The 22,794-nt window shown below is 37.1% G+C and overlaps 1 protein-coding gene across 2 annotated transcripts in view; it reads right to left on the bottom strand.

Annotated features, from left to right (window-relative positions):
- The window catches only part of LOC128993929 (cubilin-like), a 100,652-nt gene that overhangs the window by 77,102 nt on the left and 756 nt on the right, over positions 1–22,794 (bottom strand). For both annotated transcript variants that reach the window (XM_054418053.1, XM_054418052.1), the window contains exons 3-23: positions 22,522–22,651; positions 21,681–21,857; positions 19,421–19,468; positions 18,738–18,878; positions 17,786–18,037; positions 12,705–12,843; positions 12,237–12,337; positions 11,066–11,198; positions 9,796–9,969; positions 9,314–9,469; positions 7,954–8,141; positions 6,721–6,889; positions 6,261–6,445; positions 5,201–5,366; positions 4,689–4,870; positions 3,889–4,045; positions 3,307–3,491; positions 2,649–2,814; positions 2,280–2,508; positions 1,236–1,366; positions 339–528 (exon numbers count right to left, since the gene is read on the bottom strand). In XM_054418053.1, coding sequence (XP_054274028.1) covers positions 339–528; positions 1,236–1,366; positions 2,280–2,508; positions 2,649–2,814; positions 3,307–3,491; positions 3,889–4,045; positions 4,689–4,870; positions 5,201–5,366; positions 6,261–6,445; positions 6,721–6,889; positions 7,954–8,141; positions 9,314–9,469; positions 9,796–9,969; positions 11,066–11,198; positions 12,237–12,337; positions 12,705–12,843; positions 17,786–18,037; positions 18,738–18,878; positions 19,421–19,468; positions 21,681–21,857; positions 22,522–22,651 — 3,399 coding nt within the window. The remainder of the gene's footprint in view (positions 1–338; positions 529–1,235; positions 1,367–2,279; positions 2,509–2,648; positions 2,815–3,306; positions 3,492–3,888; positions 4,046–4,688; positions 4,871–5,200; positions 5,367–6,260; positions 6,446–6,720; positions 6,890–7,953; positions 8,142–9,313; positions 9,470–9,795; positions 9,970–11,065; positions 11,199–12,236; positions 12,338–12,704; positions 12,844–17,785; positions 18,038–18,737; positions 18,879–19,420; positions 19,469–21,680; positions 21,858–22,521; positions 22,652–22,794) is intronic.

A 22,794-nucleotide genomic window follows, 5' to 3' on the forward strand; every position in this document is an offset into this window, starting at 1 on the left:
TAGCGAATTTCCCTCTAGGATAAGTAGCTATTACCGTAGGTGGCATAAGTCCGGGACCCATTTACTTTTTCATTTTGATGTCCCCAGAGGCCAAAAACAACATTCGTTCAAATTTGTATTATTTCCTTCCCTGTAGTAGCAAACCTAAGTACTAATTTAAATTAGTGTTTTTTAAATGGGAAATAAATCTTACAATTTTAAGGGAATGTTTAGGTAAAAAATTTAACCAGGTAAATGTAAATTCTCTTAGTCTGTAGGTTTGATGCGACGAGTATTTATATTTAGAGTAGACCTAGATAATTTTTACTTTTAACTACATTTTTAGATAAATGACTAACCTGATGGTTAAACTGTCATAGGCGCAACTAGGTGAAGTATTTTCAATGTCAAGAGATTCAAATCTGAGTTTTATCTGCCGGCCTTGAGGTACGTGGATGATCCAAATGCACTCTTTGTTGTCAGGATAATCTTCTGGATAGTTTGGTGTTGCAATCGACCCACTTACTGATCGGATGGTACCTCCGCAAACTGTAATGAAGATATTCAATTTAGAACCAAAGGAAAATATCAACAATTTAATGTACTTACCGTACAATCATAAGAAAGAGTATAAGAAATACAACTTATCTTTTATGAGAAAAAATGCATTCATAGTAAACACATGACTCAACACTACCACAGAGAAGTAAGAAACAGAGGATACATTCAATAATACACTTAAGTGGTGTCTAGCACCAGTCGCTGGTGTCTAGAGCAAATTCTATTCGTCGTCAACTTCCACTTCCACACTCCTTGCCCCCTTCACCATCACATACTACAGCGCTCACCCTGGAGGAAGACCCTGTGCGTTATTACTGCTGTACAACAATGCTATATGTGGCAATCGCCGTTCAGGCTCTTCCTTGCTCGATACTAGTACATTTCTGCCCCAACATACCAGAGCCAAAAGCGCACAGTTGTCCTATAAGCTTGTATCCTCTGTATCTTACTTCTCTGTGACACCGCCTATTATTTTTTTGTAAAACAATAAAGCTCTTCTTTACTTTCTATTCTCATGGCCTTTTGCGCCCAGGGTAATTGACCTTCACCAACAACTGCCTTCACCTCTTCCGAACCTGTGTGTCTTCTTCATCGGCACTAAACATCTTCTTCATCATTCAACTTATTCTTTGGGTGTCTTCTTTTGTTTCGTACTGTGATCAAATGATCCCACAAAAATATCAACATCTATTTACCTTTCCGCTGGTCCACCATGACATAATGCGCAGTGAAGCCTTCCCTGTGAACGCTGTCGTCTGAATGGAACGTTACAGTGACCAGGTTAGTAGTGCTCACAGTTGTTGGGGGAAGTTTTAATCCACAGTACCTGAATCACCAAAACCAATGTCCACAATTAATAACGTAATATATAATATAAGAAAATAGAGGTGGAATTTGTCAGTGTATGTGTTTGTTTTTATTTCAGGTAATTGCAAAACTCTTGAATGAAGCAGTTCAAGGAAAATAGATGCAAACACTCCATCAACTCTCTTCCCATAGGGGAGACAATGCCTTTACAACTGACTGATCAGCAATTGACCACAACTTACATTTTACTACACTAACAATACTGATCAACTTAAAATTCTAAGTGTAATAGTTCCATATGTTTAACTCGACTCCTAGCTGCAGCGTATGCTGTTTTTGTTGAGTTATGTCATAGATTACACGTACTTCCTTAGGGAACAGTTGAAGACCATTTGTGTAGCTCTCTCTGTTTTATTAAGAGGGCATCTTGCTGTTTATTATTTATTTGTTATTTAGTAGTTTTAAGGTTTTAACAAATGGTTAACGAAATAAAACCATTTAATTAAAACCACTGCTTGGTACTGTAACCAAAGAGTGAAGCATGATTCATAGAATCCATTTTAAAATACAAGAGAAATCTCTAACCCAATTGAGTTGCCTTTCGTTGGCATTGGCCCACTCTTAGCATTACCTCTTGGCATTGTAAAAACAGGCATCAGATTTCTCGGTACATGAGACGTTTATGTCAATAATAGTGGGGCTCACATTGATAGTTGTAAGTCTAGGGTTGGTCAACTTATGCTTGTTGGTTGACTTTTCATACCTTATAGGTTATCTGACAATAATTAGATATAGATTAGTAGATTAATATGACAACGACACACTAGGGCAAGTATTATAAAATGAAGATGAGTGAACGATGAGTTCATAGCTTAGTTTTTGGCCAATATCAGCTGGCTCTTTAACCAAGGCCATTTTTCCAACAAACCGACCTGTCTAGAAGCGTGCTGTTGCCGGTCTCAGTGTTGTTCTCGTAGATGGTAACCGCATCCATGGCACAGTCTCGTGAGTACTCCAAGTGAAAGGACAGCCAACCGAGCTGCACCACCCAGCCGGGCGGAGCAGAGATGACCCAGTGACACAAGGTGCTGGGTGGGTACCCGTCCTCTGTCTGGGGCGCGGAAAACACACCCGTCGTCTGCTTCAGTATACCACCACAAGCTGTCAATAAACAATACATGGGTAGAACTGAGAACAGTTAATTGTTAATAGTTAGCAATTTGTAATAACTGATAAACCTGAATCAAACCCAAGTACCAATTATCTTTTCTGGTGATTCTGACCTTTCTAATATTACTTACGCAAATCGATTGTTGAATAATTAGCAAGGAATCCTCGTTGTTGGTAGGAAGAGTCAACCGTAAGTGTAATGTACAAGTAATTGTGTGTAGATATCACATCAGGTGGTGCATCTCCTCCGCAGAACTTTCCAACCAATGTAGAGTTTGCGTTGTCACCATCACGAATCTGTATCAAAAGTTGTAATGAATGATGTCCGTAAGGTTGTCTGTCACATGCAGTTAAATATACACAACAGATATTACTAGAGTGGTGGCAAACAAGGTAATTATTTAAATACAAGGTCCCCCCTCCCCCTCACACAATTCCCTGTACAAATTTCCTTAAAAAATATATTGTGTAGCCTACTTGTTCCTTAGGGAAAAACAATGAAAAGACACCATTTAAACATAATAAAGGGTCTATAATGTCTGTTTTCAGTCTCCGTACCGGTATGTGAAAACAAATATACCAATAAATTTTTAATCAATCAAGTGATTGACTTCAAACTTAGTGCATAACGACAAATAGGACCAATATCAGCAATATTTACACAAAGTATCAGATTTCTAATTTGCACCAATTCAAAATGCCTGCTATAAAATTTGTCTTTCTTAAAAATCTTAAAACCTAGGAAAAGAACCAGCTTCCAATATTTATTGTTACCACTTGCACATTTACCTCCAAGTAGTCGTAGTCACACGACTCTCCGAGCTTTTCCAGCTCAAAGTCCTGGAAGTGGAGTTGTATAGCAGTACTGGGAGGAGTGCTGATGATGTACACACACATCCGCTCTGCAGAGTAGGGCTGGGGGTAGTTGGGACTCCAGATCTCTCCAGAGCGCGCAGTAAACTCGCCTCCACAAACTGAACAGTTTAAATGGAAAATTAAACAAAATATCACTTTTTCTCAGTTACATAAGTATTACCGTATTACATACAAAAGTAAGATTTCAGATTAGGTGGTAGTTGGTAGAAGGGTAAATTAAATTAAATTCTAGAGTTAAACCATTAGTTCCAGAGGAAACATTCAATGGTTCACTTAAGTGGTGTTGTCTAGGGCAAAGTCCCCCCCCCCTCAACCTTCATGGATACAATGCTCACAGTGGAGGGTACAATAGGAATTTCAGTGCACAGCGCTCACCGTTTAAGCTCTTCCTTGCTCGTCACAAGCATATTTCCAGCACAACATAAAAGAGCATGGTCGTCCCATAAGCGTGTTTCCTATGTACCTTACTTCTATGGAGTTAAGCAAACAGTTCACCTGTATCATAGTGGAGAGTAAAGCCGTCTCCCTCAATGACAAAGTCTGAATGAAAGATGACAGTGAGAGTGTTGCCCGATGTGGTGTAAGGTGGAGGTACTGTAGATCCACACCAACGTCCTACCAGGGGAGACGTGGCTAGCAGGCCATCCCTCAACTGTGAAAAAAACACACTTTTGTATCAAAGAAGTAGAATCCAACCAGAAGAAGTTACCAGTTTTTTATGAAGAGGGATTGCCAAATAGTTAGAAACATTTGTCGAGGATGATTTTAAGCATTGTTTTCTATTTACTTAGGTTGTTTGACAAAATTTGAGCAACTTTTAAACAGAAAGCAATAATAACTCATAATGGTCTATTTACATGTCAATTTTTCAGCCAGGGATATTATTACATTTACTTCAATATGGGAGCAAAGAGGTCTAGTAGAGCACGGGACTTTGGTTCCAGCTTGAAATCCTTCCCCAATGACTTAGCTATGTGATGATGCTGCAAACCATCAGGACCATCCTCAAGTTAAGTCCAAAATGGTAATTGGGATAGAGCCTAGTGTCCTACGATGTGGAGGAAGGGTTAAAAAAAACTCAGCAAACCATGTACTTCTACTGTACAAGCTATGCTGATTTCTTTTTGATTTTTTTTTTTTAAGATGAGGGAGCAGTTATAAAAAGCGGAACTTTCCGAATCTGAAAAAATGAGCACCCAAGCCCATACATTTTGGCTGGATGAACATTTCCAAGTATGCACAATTTTTGTTCTACATGAGATAACTAGAGAATGTTTCGCAACAACAAAACTTACCTCAACATAGTCATCACAGTCCGTCCGGTCCTCAAGGTCAAAACTGTTGAAGACGATGTTGATCTTGTCGCCCAGAGGCAGTTGTATTCTCCACTCACAATCTTGCTCACTCAAGTACCTGTGATTGTGTCCCATAGGAGGGCTGATGTCACCCTTACCTGCTGTCAAAACCCCTCCACAGCCTGTCATCACATAGAATTGGAATAAAAATTGAATCCAAATAATTTATTCCAAGAAAAAAAAAACTGCCAATACAGAAAATACAATTACATAAAAATAAATGCTTCCCACAAAGGCAAAGCCTTTGCGTGAGGAACGAGTTGACACCAATCCTTAGTCCATAGTCTTAGAACCTAATATCTTAGTCTACCGGTGTGGCGGTGTACTGATCTATGTAGTTAGGCTATACATTTTAGACACTTGATTTTTGCTCCTATGCTAGAATGCTATAGTTTGCTCCTCAAACATCTCCTAAGTGATACTTATCGTTTCCCTAGTGTTGTTGTTTTTACCATCAACAAGCGTGTAAGTGATCCGGAAGCCGGAGCCAGAGCCGGCGCTGTCCGAGTGGAAGATGAAGTAGGCCGCCGAGTGGTGAGTAGTGATCGGCGCAGGGGTGGAGCTGTTGCAGAACTGAGCCAGTAGGTTGCTGGGCTCATCATTTTCAAACTCTTGCAGCTAATTAAAAATCCAGAGTTAAACAGAGTTTATCTACAACAAACTTGGGTTTGTAGAAATTATGTTTACTATGGTAAATCAACCATACCTAAAAATTTACTAGAAGCCGGAGATATAAAGGAGGATTTGTGGAATAATCATTGTACACACTGATGAAGGGGAATTTACCGCTTGGTTCTGCTAGCATTGGTCCTCAAAACTTTGAATATACCTAACGTGTTTTAGGACAAAAGTATTTGAAACATTAATTCACGCACAAGTTGTTGAAACCAGCTCAATCAAGAATACATACAAAGACCAAAGAAGAGGTGTCATAAGTTATTGTTTTTAGCATGTAAGATGTAATGATAGGAAGGCAGGTCTACCTTTTCAGAGACTAATAAATTAGGCCTTAAATGTTAAAATTCTAGCCAGTTTTAGAATGAAAACAAAGAGTACATGCCAGCCACCGACAGAGTTCTCTGATGTAAATTTCTGTTTTATATCCAAAACACCCACTTTTTTAATTGAACTGAAACGACAAGAAGTTTTAAGTTATGGTACAAACTAATGGAGAAAGTAGAATTTTGGACTACAGAACACTCTATGAATAGCTTATTTACACTCTGTTCACAAGATTTAGGCGGTTTGAGTGGAAGAGATTCCAACCCCTCCACTCAACCTCACCCTAACTTTGAAACAACAGCCAACAGCTGGAATATAGATTAAGCTAAAAAAAGTGGTAGCAGAACCCAGGAAAGCTTCTTCTTATACAGCCTAAATTTTGTGAACGGACTATTTGAATAAGACATTGGCTATAGCTGATTCATATAGATATACTGCATGTCTATCAACATGAAGCTTAGGCTTTAAAACATTTGATTAAAGTCCCCATAACCAGTTTACTGTACTTACTCTGAGGAAATCCTTGGAACAGTCGGTGGAAGGCTCCAAATCAATGTTGTTGAACAACACCTGTATTCGCTTTCCCGGAGGACCTTTGATTCTCCACTCACAGTCCTGGTTAGCCGGATAGTTGTGGGGATATCCGGGGGACTGTATGGTCCCATGGGTCACTACTTGAAACTCTCCTCCACAGGCTGCAATGTAAAAAAAAAAAATAATCAGAAGGTGAATTTGTCATCTAACTTTTCCTGGCTTAGATGAATTTTTCATCTAGACTTTCCGATAAACTTTTATCTCAAAATGGACTGAGAGAGAATACATTAAATAAAATCAAGTTGTCAACTAAGGTTTGTCTTGAGATAAAAAATTTTTTCCAAAATAGGTGAAATTTTATTGAGGTTGATCACGAATTCCCATAAAAGACGAAGTAAGTAACTACAGTTTAAAATTTTTAGACAATAATGCTCACCTGGTTCAACAGCTTTCCAAGTAAGTTTGAACCGATTCTCTTGAATGCCTGTTGTTGTGAACATTTCAATCCTGACCATGTTTGAGACACTTGTGACCTTGGGCAATAGACCAGTGTGACAGATGCGTTGGTCAAAGTTGACTGGATTTGTGGCTGTTGGTTGGTGTATCTAGAAAATATGAATATAAGTTATAATGTTGCAGTTGATAATAAAATCTGTAATATCTCAGTGTACGAGATTCACAGAAAAAAGGATGGAGCAGAATGCAAGGTACATAGATGATTATTAGAAGAGATAATAAGGTAAAACGAGATGGATTAGGGTTACGAATGAGATCAGACGAATTGTGGTTAGTTAAACAAAACTTAAAAGGGAGAGTAGTAAAAAGCAAGACTGTTTTAAACATGTGAGAAGAATGTGAGGAGAGTTCCTAGGAAAATGGAGGTGATGATATTAGAGGGAAGGAGACAAAGAGGAAGCCTAAAAGAAGATATGTAGATATGATGAAGAAGGATGAGGAGAAGATAGTGGAGGAAGAAGAACTGTGAAATGATTGAAAAGGTTAAGAGGTAAAAAGAGTATTATAGTTTTTTTTTACAAGTTTAAATGGTAAAACATAAATTACGACTTTGTTATTTTTGAAACACTTGGTAAAATTGCCAACTACATCTTTCGTTTGACAAGGCCCAGGCCTTTACCATATTTTCTAATAAACTAGAGTTCATCTAACAGCACCTTGTTTGGTAAATTTACAACCCAGATTTGAGCTAAACAGTTAAAATAAAATAAGTAGAACAAAGACACCAACTTTACATCAACATTAATTTTTTCTTTTGTATGATTTATTTAAAGAGAAAAAGAGAACGCTAATAATTAATTATTTTGACAGATGATAATTATTGGATTTGAAGTTTTAAAAGAAGAGGAAAATAATGGAAGTATGTAACACAGTGTATTTTCGGTTTGGTCTGTAGGTAGCTCAAGATACTCCATTTTCTTCCCAAACACAGTAGAATACCAATCATTATAGGCCTACTCTTTAACTACCAGGAACTTCTATATTCACACGAACCTTATATTCCGCCATGCATTCTTGGAAAAACATTGTCTGAAGGAAGTAGCCTAAACAGAATGAAACAAAACGTGAGAAAAATAAACAAACAGTCCTGAAGCTCTTTACGGAATGATTACAAAAATTCTAGTTTACAAACTATCCTAAAAAATAGATTTACCTTGATGTAATTTCTTTCACAGTTCTCAGAAGGGTCCATGACAAGCTCAGTAAAGTTGACTTGGACAACTTTGTTTGATGACACTTCTATGATCCAAGTGCAGAGCTTTCCATTGGGATATTTCTGAACCATATTTCCAGTGGGAACCTGAAGTACTCCCGAGTCTTGATAAAACGTTCCTCCACAATCTAAAAAGACATTAACAGTAAAAATATATTTGAAATTATGTATTTTCCGCCTAACACTTTAACGGCCATTTTGAAAAACCAGGGATATGAAAACCAGGGGTATGAGGCTGAAGGTGGATACATCAATAAGAAAAGATGTAAGAACGGTGAGTTTAAAGACATGGACGAATTTGTTTTAACGTGGTTAAAACTGTGTTCAGATTAAAAAGTTCTTTTATCAGGACTGATTTAACAAGAAGCAGCTCATTTTAATTGAAGGTCGTTTACATGTTTCGGCTTGTATCGGCCATTGTCAAAACGTTGCAGTTGGATGGTGAAATCCTTGTCATTGTTTTCTACTAAAAGTACATACACAAACACATACACATGGACGGGACGAAAACATTACGAAAAACAAAAAAAAACTTTAAATAGGCCTATTAAATACACGGGCAGGACGCACGCACACCGTTGTCAAGGTCAGGATGCAGACTGGACTAGTTGGACTGTTAACTAGTCCAGTCTGCATCCTGACCTTGACAACGGTGTGCGTGCGTCCTGCCCGTGTATTTAATAGGCCTATTTAAAGTTTTATTCGTTTTTCGTAATGTTTTCGTCCCGTCCATGTGTATGTGTTTGTGTATGTACTTTTAGTAGAAAACAATGACAAGGATTTCACCATCCAACTGCAACGTTTTGACAATGGCCGATACAAGCCGAAACATGTAAACGACCTTCAATTAAAATTAGCTGTTTGTCGGATTTATAAGGTATGTAACCTATTTATTATATTGAATACAACAGCTCAGGAGCTAGAATGGGAATGAATTTTAATTAACAAGAAGGCCATTCAGTATGCACTGTGTATGATAAATTGTTTTATTTTGCTTCCACAGTTACCCTTCAGTACATGTAAATAACTTAAACTCGTTTATAAAGGTGTTTTGCTAGTTAAAGTCGAGTTATAATAAAAATGAAGTAGCATCATTGTCAGATTTCAACACCTCGGTATCTCAAATTTCCGGTGTAGCACCTTCATAACTCAAACCTCGCTTATTAAAAAATATCAATGACTTGAATTTTTATCATACCCTCTTTAGATTTGAGATATCGAGGTCCTACTTTATATTAACATAAATTCCACAACCACACCGTGATGCCATACAAGGTTGCAACAAAACAAAATTACTCACCACCACTAACAGTTTCGCACCTCTCTCCCTCAAATCCCTGAGGACAGGTACACCTGGCCGTGGACGCACCTGCTACATATTGTATGGTGCAGGTGCCGTTGTTCACACAGGGGTTAGGAGTGCAAGTGGCATACATCACCACACTACAGTCAGCGCCTGTACATCGGTATAGTTTAGTTCATCATCAGTATTAAAGATGAGTGATAAAAGATCAGTTTAACTATTGAAAGTTGAAATAGGGAACAGACAATTCATCATGTAGCTGTAGTGTGGGGTTTCAGAATAATAATTAATTCAATTAGTCAATGATCACCCTAAGAGTGAACCTAGACTGTAAAAGTGCCTTATATTTATAATTTTATACCTAAATGAAAGGGATGTCCCCTATGAAAGATTTCCTATTGTCTGTCTGGTTTTCAACAGTTTCAATGATTACATAGACCTTACTCTATTAGTTGCCCATAAAGTTGATGTATACATACCAGTCAGGTGGGGATGACAGTTACACACTGCTCTTGAGCCAACCTCCACACAAGTTCCGCCGTTCTTGCACGGTCTGGCGTGGCAAGGATGTACAGCCATTGCGGAAGGACTACAACCAGCTGGACCGTAACCATCTCCTGCGTACCCATCAGGGCACATACAGCTGACAATGCCTGTAATAATAAACAGGATTTCTCATGGTGAAAAATTAAAAAAAAATTAACTCTGAAAGTTCTGAACATCATCACACAGCAAAAGCCTTTAAATTGGTGATCAGTAGGAATCAGACCATGGTCTTTAGGATAGAAGTCTTACCCTCTAACCTCTGGAATAATCGTGCACCTGGTAAAAAAGGGAGCAAATATTGTTTGAAATTAAAAAGCAATTTTGGATGAATAAGCCTAAATACTAATTTGTATTCAAATACCCTATACTTATGTTGTGGTTTTTGAACTAATTCAATCATCCAAAAAGAATATTTATATTATAGCTGTAAGTACCTATCCAAAAACTCCAAAATATAGTTTAATCTTTTTTTTATTTGCTTATAGGAAATCTAATAGACCTACTCAAAAGTACAGTGCTTCTGGATCTTTATTTTAACATAGTATTCTATTATTTTTTTTTTAAAGTTACGTACTTAAAAATTACTGTATAACAAAACCAAGGCAGCTGTCTTGTGGGTTCAGTAACACTATTTATAACATATGGTTTAATTGATATGTTCCACAGAGTCCTGGAGACAATTAACCCAAAAAAATGTCTAATTCCAGAAAGGGAATATGCTAAATTTTATAGAGGTGAAAGCCATCAACAAAAATTGTTTTAGCATCAACAAGCCTTTGCTTTTAGCCAGTACTTACAAAACAAAACAGCATAGTATTACTGAAGGAACAATCTACACTTGCAAGATGTAAAGATCAACACAAATACGGAGTACGACGTTACCACCTTCCATGACCTACCCAGATACTGTCTTGCTTGGTCTCTAATGGGCTACCCCTAACACCACCAAGCTCGTCAACAAACTTTCCGAGAGAGTTTGTGAGCTAGACTTGGGGGGTTTCAGTAAGACATTGAGAGACTATTTGGTGGTAAGACCTCTCTACTCATTGAACACGTTTTTCGACACTGACACACCACTTTTTAGCACCCCACGGTTACTTACCTAGCCTAGTTTTTAGTTAAGTTTTATAATTGACAAAATTTATTTAGACTGATGGTCACTGTTGTAGGATTCAAGTAAGTAGGCCTAAGTGAAGAAAGTACCTGCATTTTCAAAGCACCTAGCCATCGGGTAGCATCCACCATTGTTGAAGCTACATCTCCCTCCAGCGACAGGTGTACAGACCATTCCATCCCTTGAATACCCGGGAGGACACTGTCCACAGATGTGGGATCCCTGCCACACAATAAAACATGTACTCATACAGCAGGCAATGGACAATAGACTTAGTTTATGTTTACATATTGGAGATCATTACAATTCTACAAAAAGTATAAAATTAGATTTGACAAAAATTCAGTAAGCACAGGGAAGTAAGATACAGAGGAAACATACTTAAATGGGACAACAGTGCACTTTCAGCTCTTGTATGTTGGGTCAGAGATGTACTAGTGACGAGCAAGGAAATTCCTATCACACAGGGTAGGTACATGGTCTTCCTCCACCGTTAGCATCGTCATACATGAGGGCAAGGAGGTGGAGGGGGCCTTGCCCTAGACACCAGTAAAGTGTACCATTGAATGTTTCCTCTGTCCTATCTTACTACTTAACTTCTCCATGGTTAGTACTTAGTTTTAAGGTCTGTAAGTAAGGTTCGCCATACAGCCAAAAATCATACCGGTAGGTAGTATTTTTTTAGTACAGTAAAGAAGAGCATGAGAGCTTACATACTGCACGGTTATGGCAAAGGCAGAAAACTGTGCCGTCTGGCAGCCTTCCACTGCCACTGAACCGGACGGTTTTCACGCCTATGAGTCAGTGGCCCATGTAGTTAAATGCAAGCTTTCATACTGCACAGTTTTTAATCGAACGGGAGCCCACCAGCCAGTGCAAATAGATCCAGCTGTTCAGAGTTTACAGTCTGACTGGTCAATTAGATAATGTTTGAATGTTTATTGTGATTTGGTAAACACATTACCTCGCCAGAATCCGTGTTTATGTGAAAGAAACATGGTCCCAACGTAAAATCGTACTGTTTCAACCAGAAGGCGGAAACCGTATAGTGTTAATCAGGACAATTTATTATAAGCTCAATGAATACCTAACGATAGCTGGGTCCAGTCTGAACCATCAAAAAGCTTCTGCCTGACTTTTTAAAGGACTGAACCGGCGAGCTCTATCACCACTCAGATACGCAGAAATTAACTTGCTGAGGTGAATCTAAGTCAAAACTGCAAGCTCTAATTTTATCAATACAGTACCAGCCTAGTTTACCTTTGTGTTGTGGCAAGTGACTCTCGGGACAAGACTGCAGCCTCCGTTGTTAGTTTCACACTCATTGATGTCTGTGCATTGAAATCCGTTACCAGTGAAGCCTGAAGTAAAAGTATTGTAAAATTAGGGTAGCCTTTTGAAATGAGATGAACAACATACTGCTATTAGAGAACCAACAAAATATTTGGAGTTTTCAATTAGCCCTATCAGGAAAGCTATAAACAACCTTTTTGTCCAACAAGATTTGAAATTTATTACTGTAGGCTAAATTTAGAGTTAGAGCTAAAACTTTATAGACATATAAGTTATCTCTAGCAGAGTGTCGGTAAAAGGTGACATGGTCAAAAGATTTAAGGAGTAATTTTTTAGGGGAATTAAGGCAAAGACTTTTTAGATCTAAGTAGACCTAATTTTGTAACTTAATTAACTTAGGTAACTTTACTGCAATTTAAGATATCTAAGGCTCACCAGGTGGGCAAAATCCACAATGATAAGACCCTGGTAGATTAATACACTGCACCAGAGGATCATGAGAACACGGATATCGCTTCGCTTGACACTCATCAATGTCTACAGTGCAGGAATGGGCGAGATCAGTAGTCCAACCCTGAAATCGTACTTTCATTAATCAGCAAAATATACATGTCAGCCTATTAAGAAGTGTAAATTTTACCTAGGCCTAAGTTTACAACAATTCATTAAACTTACGGGTTACTCAGTTTTCGAATAACTTCAATGGACTCAATGTTTGTTCTTTGGAATATTTTGAATTTAAATGGACATTAACTTAGATAGAAATTTGCATGAACAAAATTCTAGAGTGAATGCTGAGTTGGTCTGATTATTTTCGTTACAATTACAATGGCAGTTCTAGGAACTTTGTGAAGGGGGGGGGGGATAATGGGGGTTGTTGTACACCAGGAGGGGAAAATAAAATTGCTACTGTATTTAAAAGCCGTTTGGTAAATGTTTAAAGCCATTTTTAACATAAGACATGAGGGACATGGGGGTTGGAGAATGGGGGGCTTTGGCCCCATAATTTAGCCCCCCCCCTTGGAACCACCACTTTTCAGTTAAACTTAGCCTACATCAATAAACCTTGAAGAACTTAGCTGCTGATTCTGAATGCCGCTAACTACTATTATAAGACTTAATTAAGTTTAGGTTCCTTGTAAGTTAATGTGAAATAGGCCCTACCTCAACAAAAATGACAGAAAAGTATTATAAAAATCTTTTAGGCTTAAGATAATAAAACAGTAAACTCGACCAAGGCGGTGATTTTTTGCATTGGAAGAACAGGAAAGTTACTTAGGTTTAACAAAAATATTCAAGATCAAAGTAAGTTATGCCCTAAACTAAAAAGGATTACTTACCGGTACTGTAAGTTTAGTTAGGCATATGCCTACATTAAATATTTATGAGGGGCTATTGACTTAGTTGTTTGAATGTTAACTAATTTCTATGATATAGGCCTAGGCCTATTATAAATGTTGGATGGCAAGAACTTTTACAATACAAAAATCATTTAACATAAGTTAGGTAGGTAGGCCTCATGTCTAGCCAAACCATAGGCTGATAGAATACCGTACCTTGCGCTTGCATAAAGGTGACTTTTGACTTTACAACACCGTGTCTGCCGGTGTCTTGTCTATTTTAGGTTTTGCTTTGTTTTGAACTTTGGAGGTTAGTTATAACACACTATAGGCCTAGGCCACAATTAGCTGAGCTGCTTATTATTTACAAAAAACACTACTTACTGAATTACATTACAATCAGGAGGAGATATTTACCTAGCAATTAGGCACAGGTTCATTTGAGACGAAGCTAAAATACCGTACCTTTCAACTTCAACCAGATTGCGGATTTTTAAACATTTAACTTTACAAACTAAACTAAGTTATGCCGGTAATGCAATTGGAGCTAGAAATTTAATTCGACTCCTGTCCTGAATAAATAGGCTGACTTGAATAAGTTAGTTGTTTAACTAACTTTAAAACAACCAAACTAACTTTACATTAAGTTACGATAACAAAAACAAACAAACACAACAAAACGAACGAAACACGAAACACAGTCGACAGTTGAACAGCTGACTTATGTGTACACAGCACAGCCTAAAAAAAACAACAATGCATCAGACGATCAGACCCGGAAAAGAAAAAAAAGGTGAGCGGCCGGTATGGCCAACCACGGCCACCTAGTTGAGGGTTAATTAAAGGCGGCCGTGTTGCCAATACATATGAGTGTACATCAGATTGTTAAACTAAATACATGTAATATACGAGTCTGCAAACAGTTTTTTTATAATAAAAATACTAATTTGGTATAAAACAGATAGCAAACAGTCAACACAAGCACGGCCACCTTTAACTCCAGGGCCCGGCCTGGCAGAATTGGCAACGTCGCAAGTAGGGTTTAGTGTCAGACGTCCCTTAAGATAACACGGCAGACAGGTGACATCAGCTCACTAATTCGCACTTTACTTATTTAAATTTAAATTTATGGATAAAAATTTATTAAAATATTGAAAATAAAATATACAGAATTGAAAATCTATATCTGACATTTACATTATAGCGGAGTCAATATTTTTATAGTACAGTAACCAAGCTTTCGTAAATACACAAATACCATTAGCTACTTCCAAACAAAATCGCTGTTACTTGTGACATTGCCACTTCGAATGCCGCGGCCTGGAGTTAATGGCGGCCGTGACACAAGTGTAACAATACAATTAATAGGTAATTACTTCACCAAGATTCTAGTGGCCAGCGTGATCACCTTACACAGGGGTGCCCATCCCCCCCTAGACTCATGACGCCCCCCCCCCAAATTGAGCAACAGCCCCCCCCCCCACCATAAATGAGGTACACAACAAATTAATGAGAAACATTATTCCCCCGCCCAGCACTATTTGTAAAGGGAACCGGAGTTTTGCCAACGGGTGTCAGGTAGATGGGGGGGATGCCTTCAGCCACCTCTTGGTGCGGAGATTTGCCAACGGTGGTGGTGGGAGAAAGAGTGTGACGGAGGGAGGGAGAGCGATTGTCAGGGTTGTCTACGCTTGGAAGTTATGCGCTTGTCGCAGTGGGTTAGGTTAGGTTAGGTTAGGTTAAAAATTCAATACATTTCCTTTCACAGTCAGAGGTGCATAACTCCATTACTTTGAATACAGTCAGCATCCTGCCTGGTTTGTCCACCCCTAGCGGAAGCCACTCTCACGGTCACGTGTAATCACTCTCGCTCAACCCACAACCGTTGGCAAAACTCCGCAGTATGTGGAATTCATGGATGGGGACCCTTTCTACCTGATACCCGTTGGCAAAACTCCTACACTCATTTGTAAAACTAAAAGAAGTTTTATACATTTTTTTTTAGATATTGAAAATTCAAACCCAGTTAATCTATATAAATAAAGTTATGGTTTTGTCTGTACATTGCTCAGAATTATACATATTTTGGGTTATTTTTACGTTTTATACATTGAAGAAGTTGAAACATGTCTTATCTCAATTTATGTCCGTCTGTCACGGCCCAGAAGGCATTTTACGCAGCCTACTCTAAAGAAAACTAGAGTACCGATTATGATTCTAATGGTTTAATTGTATTCACAGGATTGGCTAGAGTATCCTTAGCCATTAAAATATGGCCTCAATATTTTGGAAATAAAATAAAGGACGATCAAAAACCCAATTTGTTTTTGATTTTTCTAGTTTGTTTTTCTCCATGTTTACTACATACGTCATTTATGAGATACTAATAATCTGTTAAAAGAACACGTCATATATTAAATTACGAACAGCTGTTTTGATAAAGATTAATTTTTCTAGCTGTCACTGATATCTTTACATAAATGTTTTATACGAATACTGTGTAGGCCCTAACCATTTCCGATCACGTTTGTAAGCAAATCCAAAACCCAGTGAGATTAATAACCGTGTGGCTTTGGCTTACATAACGGGTTTGATTTATCACGGGTACTAATATGTATATGTAACTGTAAATTAAATAAAATAACTAGCCATCATCCAGGTCGGGAACCGGAGATTCTGTGTGTATCAAGTTGTACTTGAATTTTGATTACCGGGAAAAGACCGTGAATCAGTGTTGTACGGGACTGGGAAACTTATCTTTCTATATAAATAAAATTTGAGTTTTATAAGTCACCTCAATTTAAGGAATTTTTATTGCCAGAATATCTGTATAGCGTTCGTAATGGTCAGCGTCTTTCTCTTGATATAACGACCCCCTCTCCCTCCCATTGGAATTGGAAACATCATGGCTCCCCTTTGATGAAAATGAAATGGAAAAAACGCTTGCGCCAACAATCGTCTGCTCCGTTTTACACTTCTGTCTGATGTGCGCTATGTTACAACAGATTTCAGATACAACAGCTGGGGAATGATGACGATAATGCTTACTATAAACTGCGATCGAGTGATTAACCATGGTAATTTTAGTAAGGCTGTGATTGGGCAATGAGTAGGCCTAAATATGGCGACTTGATGAATTTGTGCATGAATTGAAGAGAAACCTAATAAAGAACCTAAGAACAAAGAAAAAGAATAACAAGATCGTTCTCGTCACATTCTTTTTTAAGAGTGTTTTTATTATCTCTAAATATAATTTTACACTTTTTTATTACTTATCTATCAATTCCTATGCTGTGATACAGCACCTACCGGTAGGCTATCCGTCTATCATGAGCAGTAGATTATAACACTTTTTAAAGGGTCCTTTAATATTTACGTTATTTATAGCAATGCAGTGTTTGGCTAGTTATTATTTGAGTTAGCCATAATTTAAACGTTTCCGTTTGTACAACTGAACCAAGATAAATGATGATTTGAAATGTACAATAATAATGTTATTGCACAATAATAATGATTGTGCAATATTGAATTTCGTTTATAAAAATTCAAATCGTGACGTTAATGGCTGTTTACAGCGTTTTAATGGGTTTGTCATCTGCTTATTTATACTATAATGGATTAACCGTATTTTTCATTACCCCCTCCCTATTCACTCAGGTAATCGAGTATACACACAATAGTGTAAGGTATTGTGCCTGTGCTGATTCATTGTATTTTTTTATTGAGTTTTATGTCAACAAAGCGTTTTGTGCTAACTCGCGGTGTAGCTGGATATGTCTGTACCACGCGTTATCTTTTATCTAACACAGCAGTTGAGCCATTCCGTGCCCTCCCTCTTATATATCTCACGTCTTGCTAATCTTGCATAATAACTTCCTACACGAATCCTAAACTATCCTAAAATCATATTTTAACTAATTGAATTCAATAATATAACTATTTCCATTAATTAATCGACTTTATATCTGGTGACTTCATAATATATTTTTGATTGTCGTCAGGTTAAACACCGTTGCAATTAACTTTAGCCACCCCCCCATTTGAAATTTTGCAACCCCCCCCCAAGAATTTCAATGACGCAGTCTGCGTCACAGTCCCCCCTTGTGGGCACCCCTGCCTTACAGATTGAATACATCAATGCACCACTCAGCTTATTCTGCAGTATATTCAACCTACCTCATTACAGATACAAGTGTAGCCTCTGCCTGTGCCCCCTTGATTTACACAGATTCCATGTCCACACAGCTGTGCGCTGTCGGTCGCTGTGCAGTCGTTCACGCGAAGGGTGCAATGCAGTCCAAACCAACCGTCTGCACAAACACAGTCGTACGAACCGGGCTTGTTCAAACAAGTCGCTCCATTCCTGCATCCAGACTCGGTTCCGGCAAACATGGCGCATTCATTCACATCTTCATCACATAGCTTTCCCTGAGAAGATGAAGCGTATTTCATTATTTAGTTTGTGTAATCGAGTAGCCTATAGTAAGTAATTATTAATTTTTATTTTTGTTTTACTTTTGTCAATCACTAATTTTTTTATGTTTGGTGCAGTTGTATTTAGCATTATTGGACCTGGTGCATTATTCATTTATTATTTTACTTGTTATTCAAATACTAATCTTATTTATATAACTGAACCATAGATTTAACATACTCCTCACTGAACTTAGGTTCAGTTGTATAATTTTTTCACTTGGGAATTGAGAGTTTTTGAATGTCTGCCATTTGGCCGACAAGTCATTTTGTCAAAAAGCCAGTTGATCGAATTTTAGACATTATTATAATATTTAAAAGTTTATTTATTGCTTGATTATTTTTACTAGTCATCTATCATTCCCTCGTAACATTGTCATCTTAATACAGTTTTTATTCATTTATAACAATATATTAATGAAGTTAAAAATTGTTATAAAGTCAAATGAATACCGTGAATACATACACTAGGCTAATCAACAAATGACTACCGTGTGTATAAGTATATGAAGTAGGCCTACCATATATTACACACATATTAAATATGATAGATTGCTAGACAAACTCTACATTCAATCATTGACTATATACTGTAGGTATATATAGTTCAAGTAGTGTATGATTCAATGCAATCACTCATGGACAGTTGACATACCTGCCAGTTTGTCGGACAGTTGCATATAAACCCGTTGTACATGTCCTGACATGTTCCTCCGTTCCTACATGGGTTGCTGAGGCACTCGTCTACTGTCAGCAAGTTGCGCAAGTTTCGCAGTTGAACTTCAACAGTCCTTACCTAAATCAAGAGAGATGTAGAGGAATTAACTTATAACTAATTTTTTCCTTTGATCAAACATCGCTAAAACTTTTCATAACCTTTCAATAGGTAACAAATTATGAAGCAGTTACATACCTATTATTTTGCATATACCGAATGAGAAAATCTTTATATACCCGTACTATTTAGATAGATTTCCCAATAACAAAGATTTGACAGATTATGTTGACATCGTAATTTGAGTTATTTGGGAATTTGAACCCTTTTGTTAAGCCAGAAATAAATAGATGCGGATGGTGAAATAAAATAATCGGACGTTATGCATGGTTCCATATTAATTTAGTATTCTCAGTTATATTTAGAGTGTGTTATTCTGTTTTCGGAATAGGGATCATTTCCAGAATGAAAAGTATACAAATAAATTTTGATGTGTTTTTAATGCTATGGACCTTTTTTTGTAAAACCATATAAACTTTTGGTAACTATTATAAATCAAGTCAATTGTAAATATCATGAGAGAAACTTATTTGACGTCAAGTTATCAAACAAAAGCCACTTACCCTGGTTCCCAAACGGTTGATTCGGATGTTGCTGGATCTAGTTGTTCCCTGTGAAAGTAGACGTAATTCAACTTTTATATTATTAGGCTTAGTAGTGTAACTTGTGAACAAAGGAGCTTTATGAGAACAATTACCAAATTAATAAATCTTTAATTGCCCGTAACTCACGTTGAAATAGTTTCAGTGATCTGCACATTGATTCAGTAAAAAAATCTAACCTTTAAAAATAGTATGAGAGAATAAAACTATTTGTTTAGAAAACGTTGCTGTATTTATTCAAATCCATCAAGAGGCAGATGTTATATTATAGTGACATGAGGAGCAGGGTTAGAATAGACGTCGTATTAAAAAGGTAAAAATTGTCGCACGCGTTTAAATATTGAAAGAAAAGGGAAGACTGAACTTTTAACTCATACAAAATAAAATATACAATAACTACTACGGCACTTTTTAATAAAAAGTTGAAATCGTACTGAACCTATTACTGTGAATACTTTAGTCTGAGTTACATTTTTGCCATTTTTCTGGATCAAACCAGTGATCCTCTGTTTTTTAGGCGAGCTCTATCACGTCTATCTCAAACCTAACCTTACCATTATGACGTATCTGTCCAAATCTATATATTAATTTGAAACTGTTTTTCTTTGTGACAGCTATTTTGAGAGAACGGCTGGGTGTAGAAACTTGGTAGGGGTGTCTAAAGAAAGGTATTGGTCTGTAGGCGAGCCCTCAAAAGAGAAACGAGGTAAATTTCCTTGGGACTCTGCCCCAGAGGCCTTTAAAGTTCACTCAGCAATTTTGTTTACATTACGACCATATGGATAATTTTACACTACTTTTAATGAACCAGCTGTTAGTATTAAAATTGTATTCAAAGGTCTACTGAAACTGTCAAAATTAAATGTTTACATTATTATTTATGATTTTAAATTGATTCTCCACTGCATGGCAAGTTTTTTATAGTTTCAACAAAATGATGAATTTATGATACGTTTTAAATGTTGTGATCAAAAATATATGCTTTATTGCTCTTAGAAAATTTTAAATTATGAAATAAGTGTGACATATCAATTTGAAAGGAACATAATTATAATTATTCCTTATCGGGTTAGCTTATATATATTGTAAGGTTGGCACTTGCCTTTTTTTGCCTACTTTCAATTACCAATTATTTTTTAATTCAAGAAAGAACACCAGAAATTCATTTATTGGTATAAAAGTTTTCGACAATCGGGTTAAAAATTCTGTCATAGATGAGTACGTCGAGGATGAAAGCTGTGTTCAAGTTTTGGAGTAGACTAACTACGGAGTATGTTTCATCTATGGTTTTGGTGAAGTAGGTGAACTAATGTCAATTCAGGTATTTAAAAAAATGTGTAAAGGGTTTTTACTTTGCTGTACACATGTAACAACACATCTAAACCTCACTACATACAAAGCATTCGGAAACACAACAGTGTCATCACATCTAATCGCATTTGCATAATTTGTTACCAAGGCTGGACTAGGTTATGGATTTGATTCCGCAAATGTTCAAGATTTGTGATCAAATTTCCTACAATTATGGTTCATTCCAACCACGAAATACATGCACAGCTTTATGTTATCGATCTGGCCAAGGCGAAACTATGAACTGAATTATCAAGTAAGAAAAGGATGATTAAATTAAATACATGGGTCGATGTGGCAAGAGAAGGAATTAAAGTTGCTTAGATCGAAGTAAGAATCTTACTGCTTTCTAGAGAATCAGATATTTTTTTCAAATACAAAAAAAACTGATTTAATATGCTGATAAAATTCCGTATTTTTATGACCAAAGATGAAGATTTACTTATAAATCCGGATACAATCTGAATGATTTTCCTAAAGCAGATTGAATTAGTTGTTAGTAATAAATATTGACTCTTTCCGTGACAGACTAATTATATGAACCCATTCTCCCATATAGTGAAAGTGGCTTTGACATGAAACTAACTCATGAACAAACAATTATAAGACTCCTAAAAACCCTTTTGGGCAACCTAAAGCCGATAAAAAGGTAGGAAATATTGTGTTAAACGAATTCATCAATCCCGTTTTTTAGGGAACACAATCGTCATACTTATTATTATGTTTATCCTCCCTTCATTTAAACTAAGATTTTAATTACTTCACTCTATCTATCGCAGTTAGCTGAATTTACATAAAACCTCAAGATTAACCGTCGATTTTGACGGGGTTCTACTAGTATTTTATGATAGTAAAGCAAGGGTATTCTTACAGATGCAAATGGTGTGGTTGTTCCATTTCCTCCAGACATTGTTCGTTCCAGAGTTCTCAATCTCGCAGATAAGCCTTGAGGTCCGGTGACCAGACGGTTAAGTGAGCTTAGACGAGTTTCCATTCTTCCCTCAGAGTTCTGCCGGAATCGAACCACTGTGTCTGCAGCTTGACGAGCCTGTGAAACAAACAAAACTTATTTTCTTTTTGAAGTTTTATTGGATGACTGGGCCCCACTGAAACGTCCTATTCAGCCTATAAAACCACGTATACAGTTGACTTGTTTGCCCTGAAATCTGGGAGTTGTCTTTTCGACCATGTAAGAGATTTGGTTTTGGTCAGTTGCCATTGTTGCCAATTATGATTACCAATTAGGATTTTGAGCTCATTTTAACGCAAATAACGTGAGTGTAGAGTAGGAGTGGAATCAAAAGTGCCGTGTAGCCCTTTCAATAAGCCCAGATGTTTCTTTGGCCAGGATCATTTAGCCCAATAAGGACAGCTTGTGTGTAGCCTCAAACTACCAAAATATACGGGTTTTTCTCAGTATAGAACCAGTGACATTCTGGCTATCATGAGAAAACTATGACCTCTCGCCAAACCAGTATACTGCTACTGTGCCATAAATTATTATGTCTCCTAATAAGTCGATGCTAGATTACTATCTAAGCACATAACGCAATAATTAAGACTGTTACACAGTAAAATCATGAAAATGACACATGCCTTTCACAGACATGCAAATATATAGTGTGGACAAATAAGCCAATACACTAAAATGATGAACCCTGATATGTTTTGACTGAAGCTAACGTTGAAAGAACAAAAACCAAATTCATTACCGTGGTCGCTATCTGCAGAAGATTTTCATTGTTGAGGTTCACATAGCCGTTTCCGGACGTCTTCAAGGTGATATTTTTGTCAGCTCCTGCCATGATTATAAGGTTCCCGTTTTCCGTGAGTAGTTTGGGCCTGTAAACATGTTGAAACTACTGATATACATTACTATCAGAAGAAATAACTATTTAAAATAATTTCTATAACTAAATAGTCTCTAAATCAAACCACTGCTAAAATGTTTAAAAAATTGTACATGTATGAAACTTGAGTTTTAA

The sequence above is a fragment of the Macrosteles quadrilineatus genome, unplaced genomic scaffold, assembly GCF_028750875.1.
Source record: "Macrosteles quadrilineatus isolate MER2022 unplaced genomic scaffold, UCM_ALF_1.0 Scaffold_5__1_contigs__length_97177068, whole genome shotgun sequence".
NCBI classification, from domain to species: Eukaryota; Metazoa; Arthropoda; class Insecta; order Hemiptera; family Cicadellidae; genus Macrosteles; species Macrosteles quadrilineatus.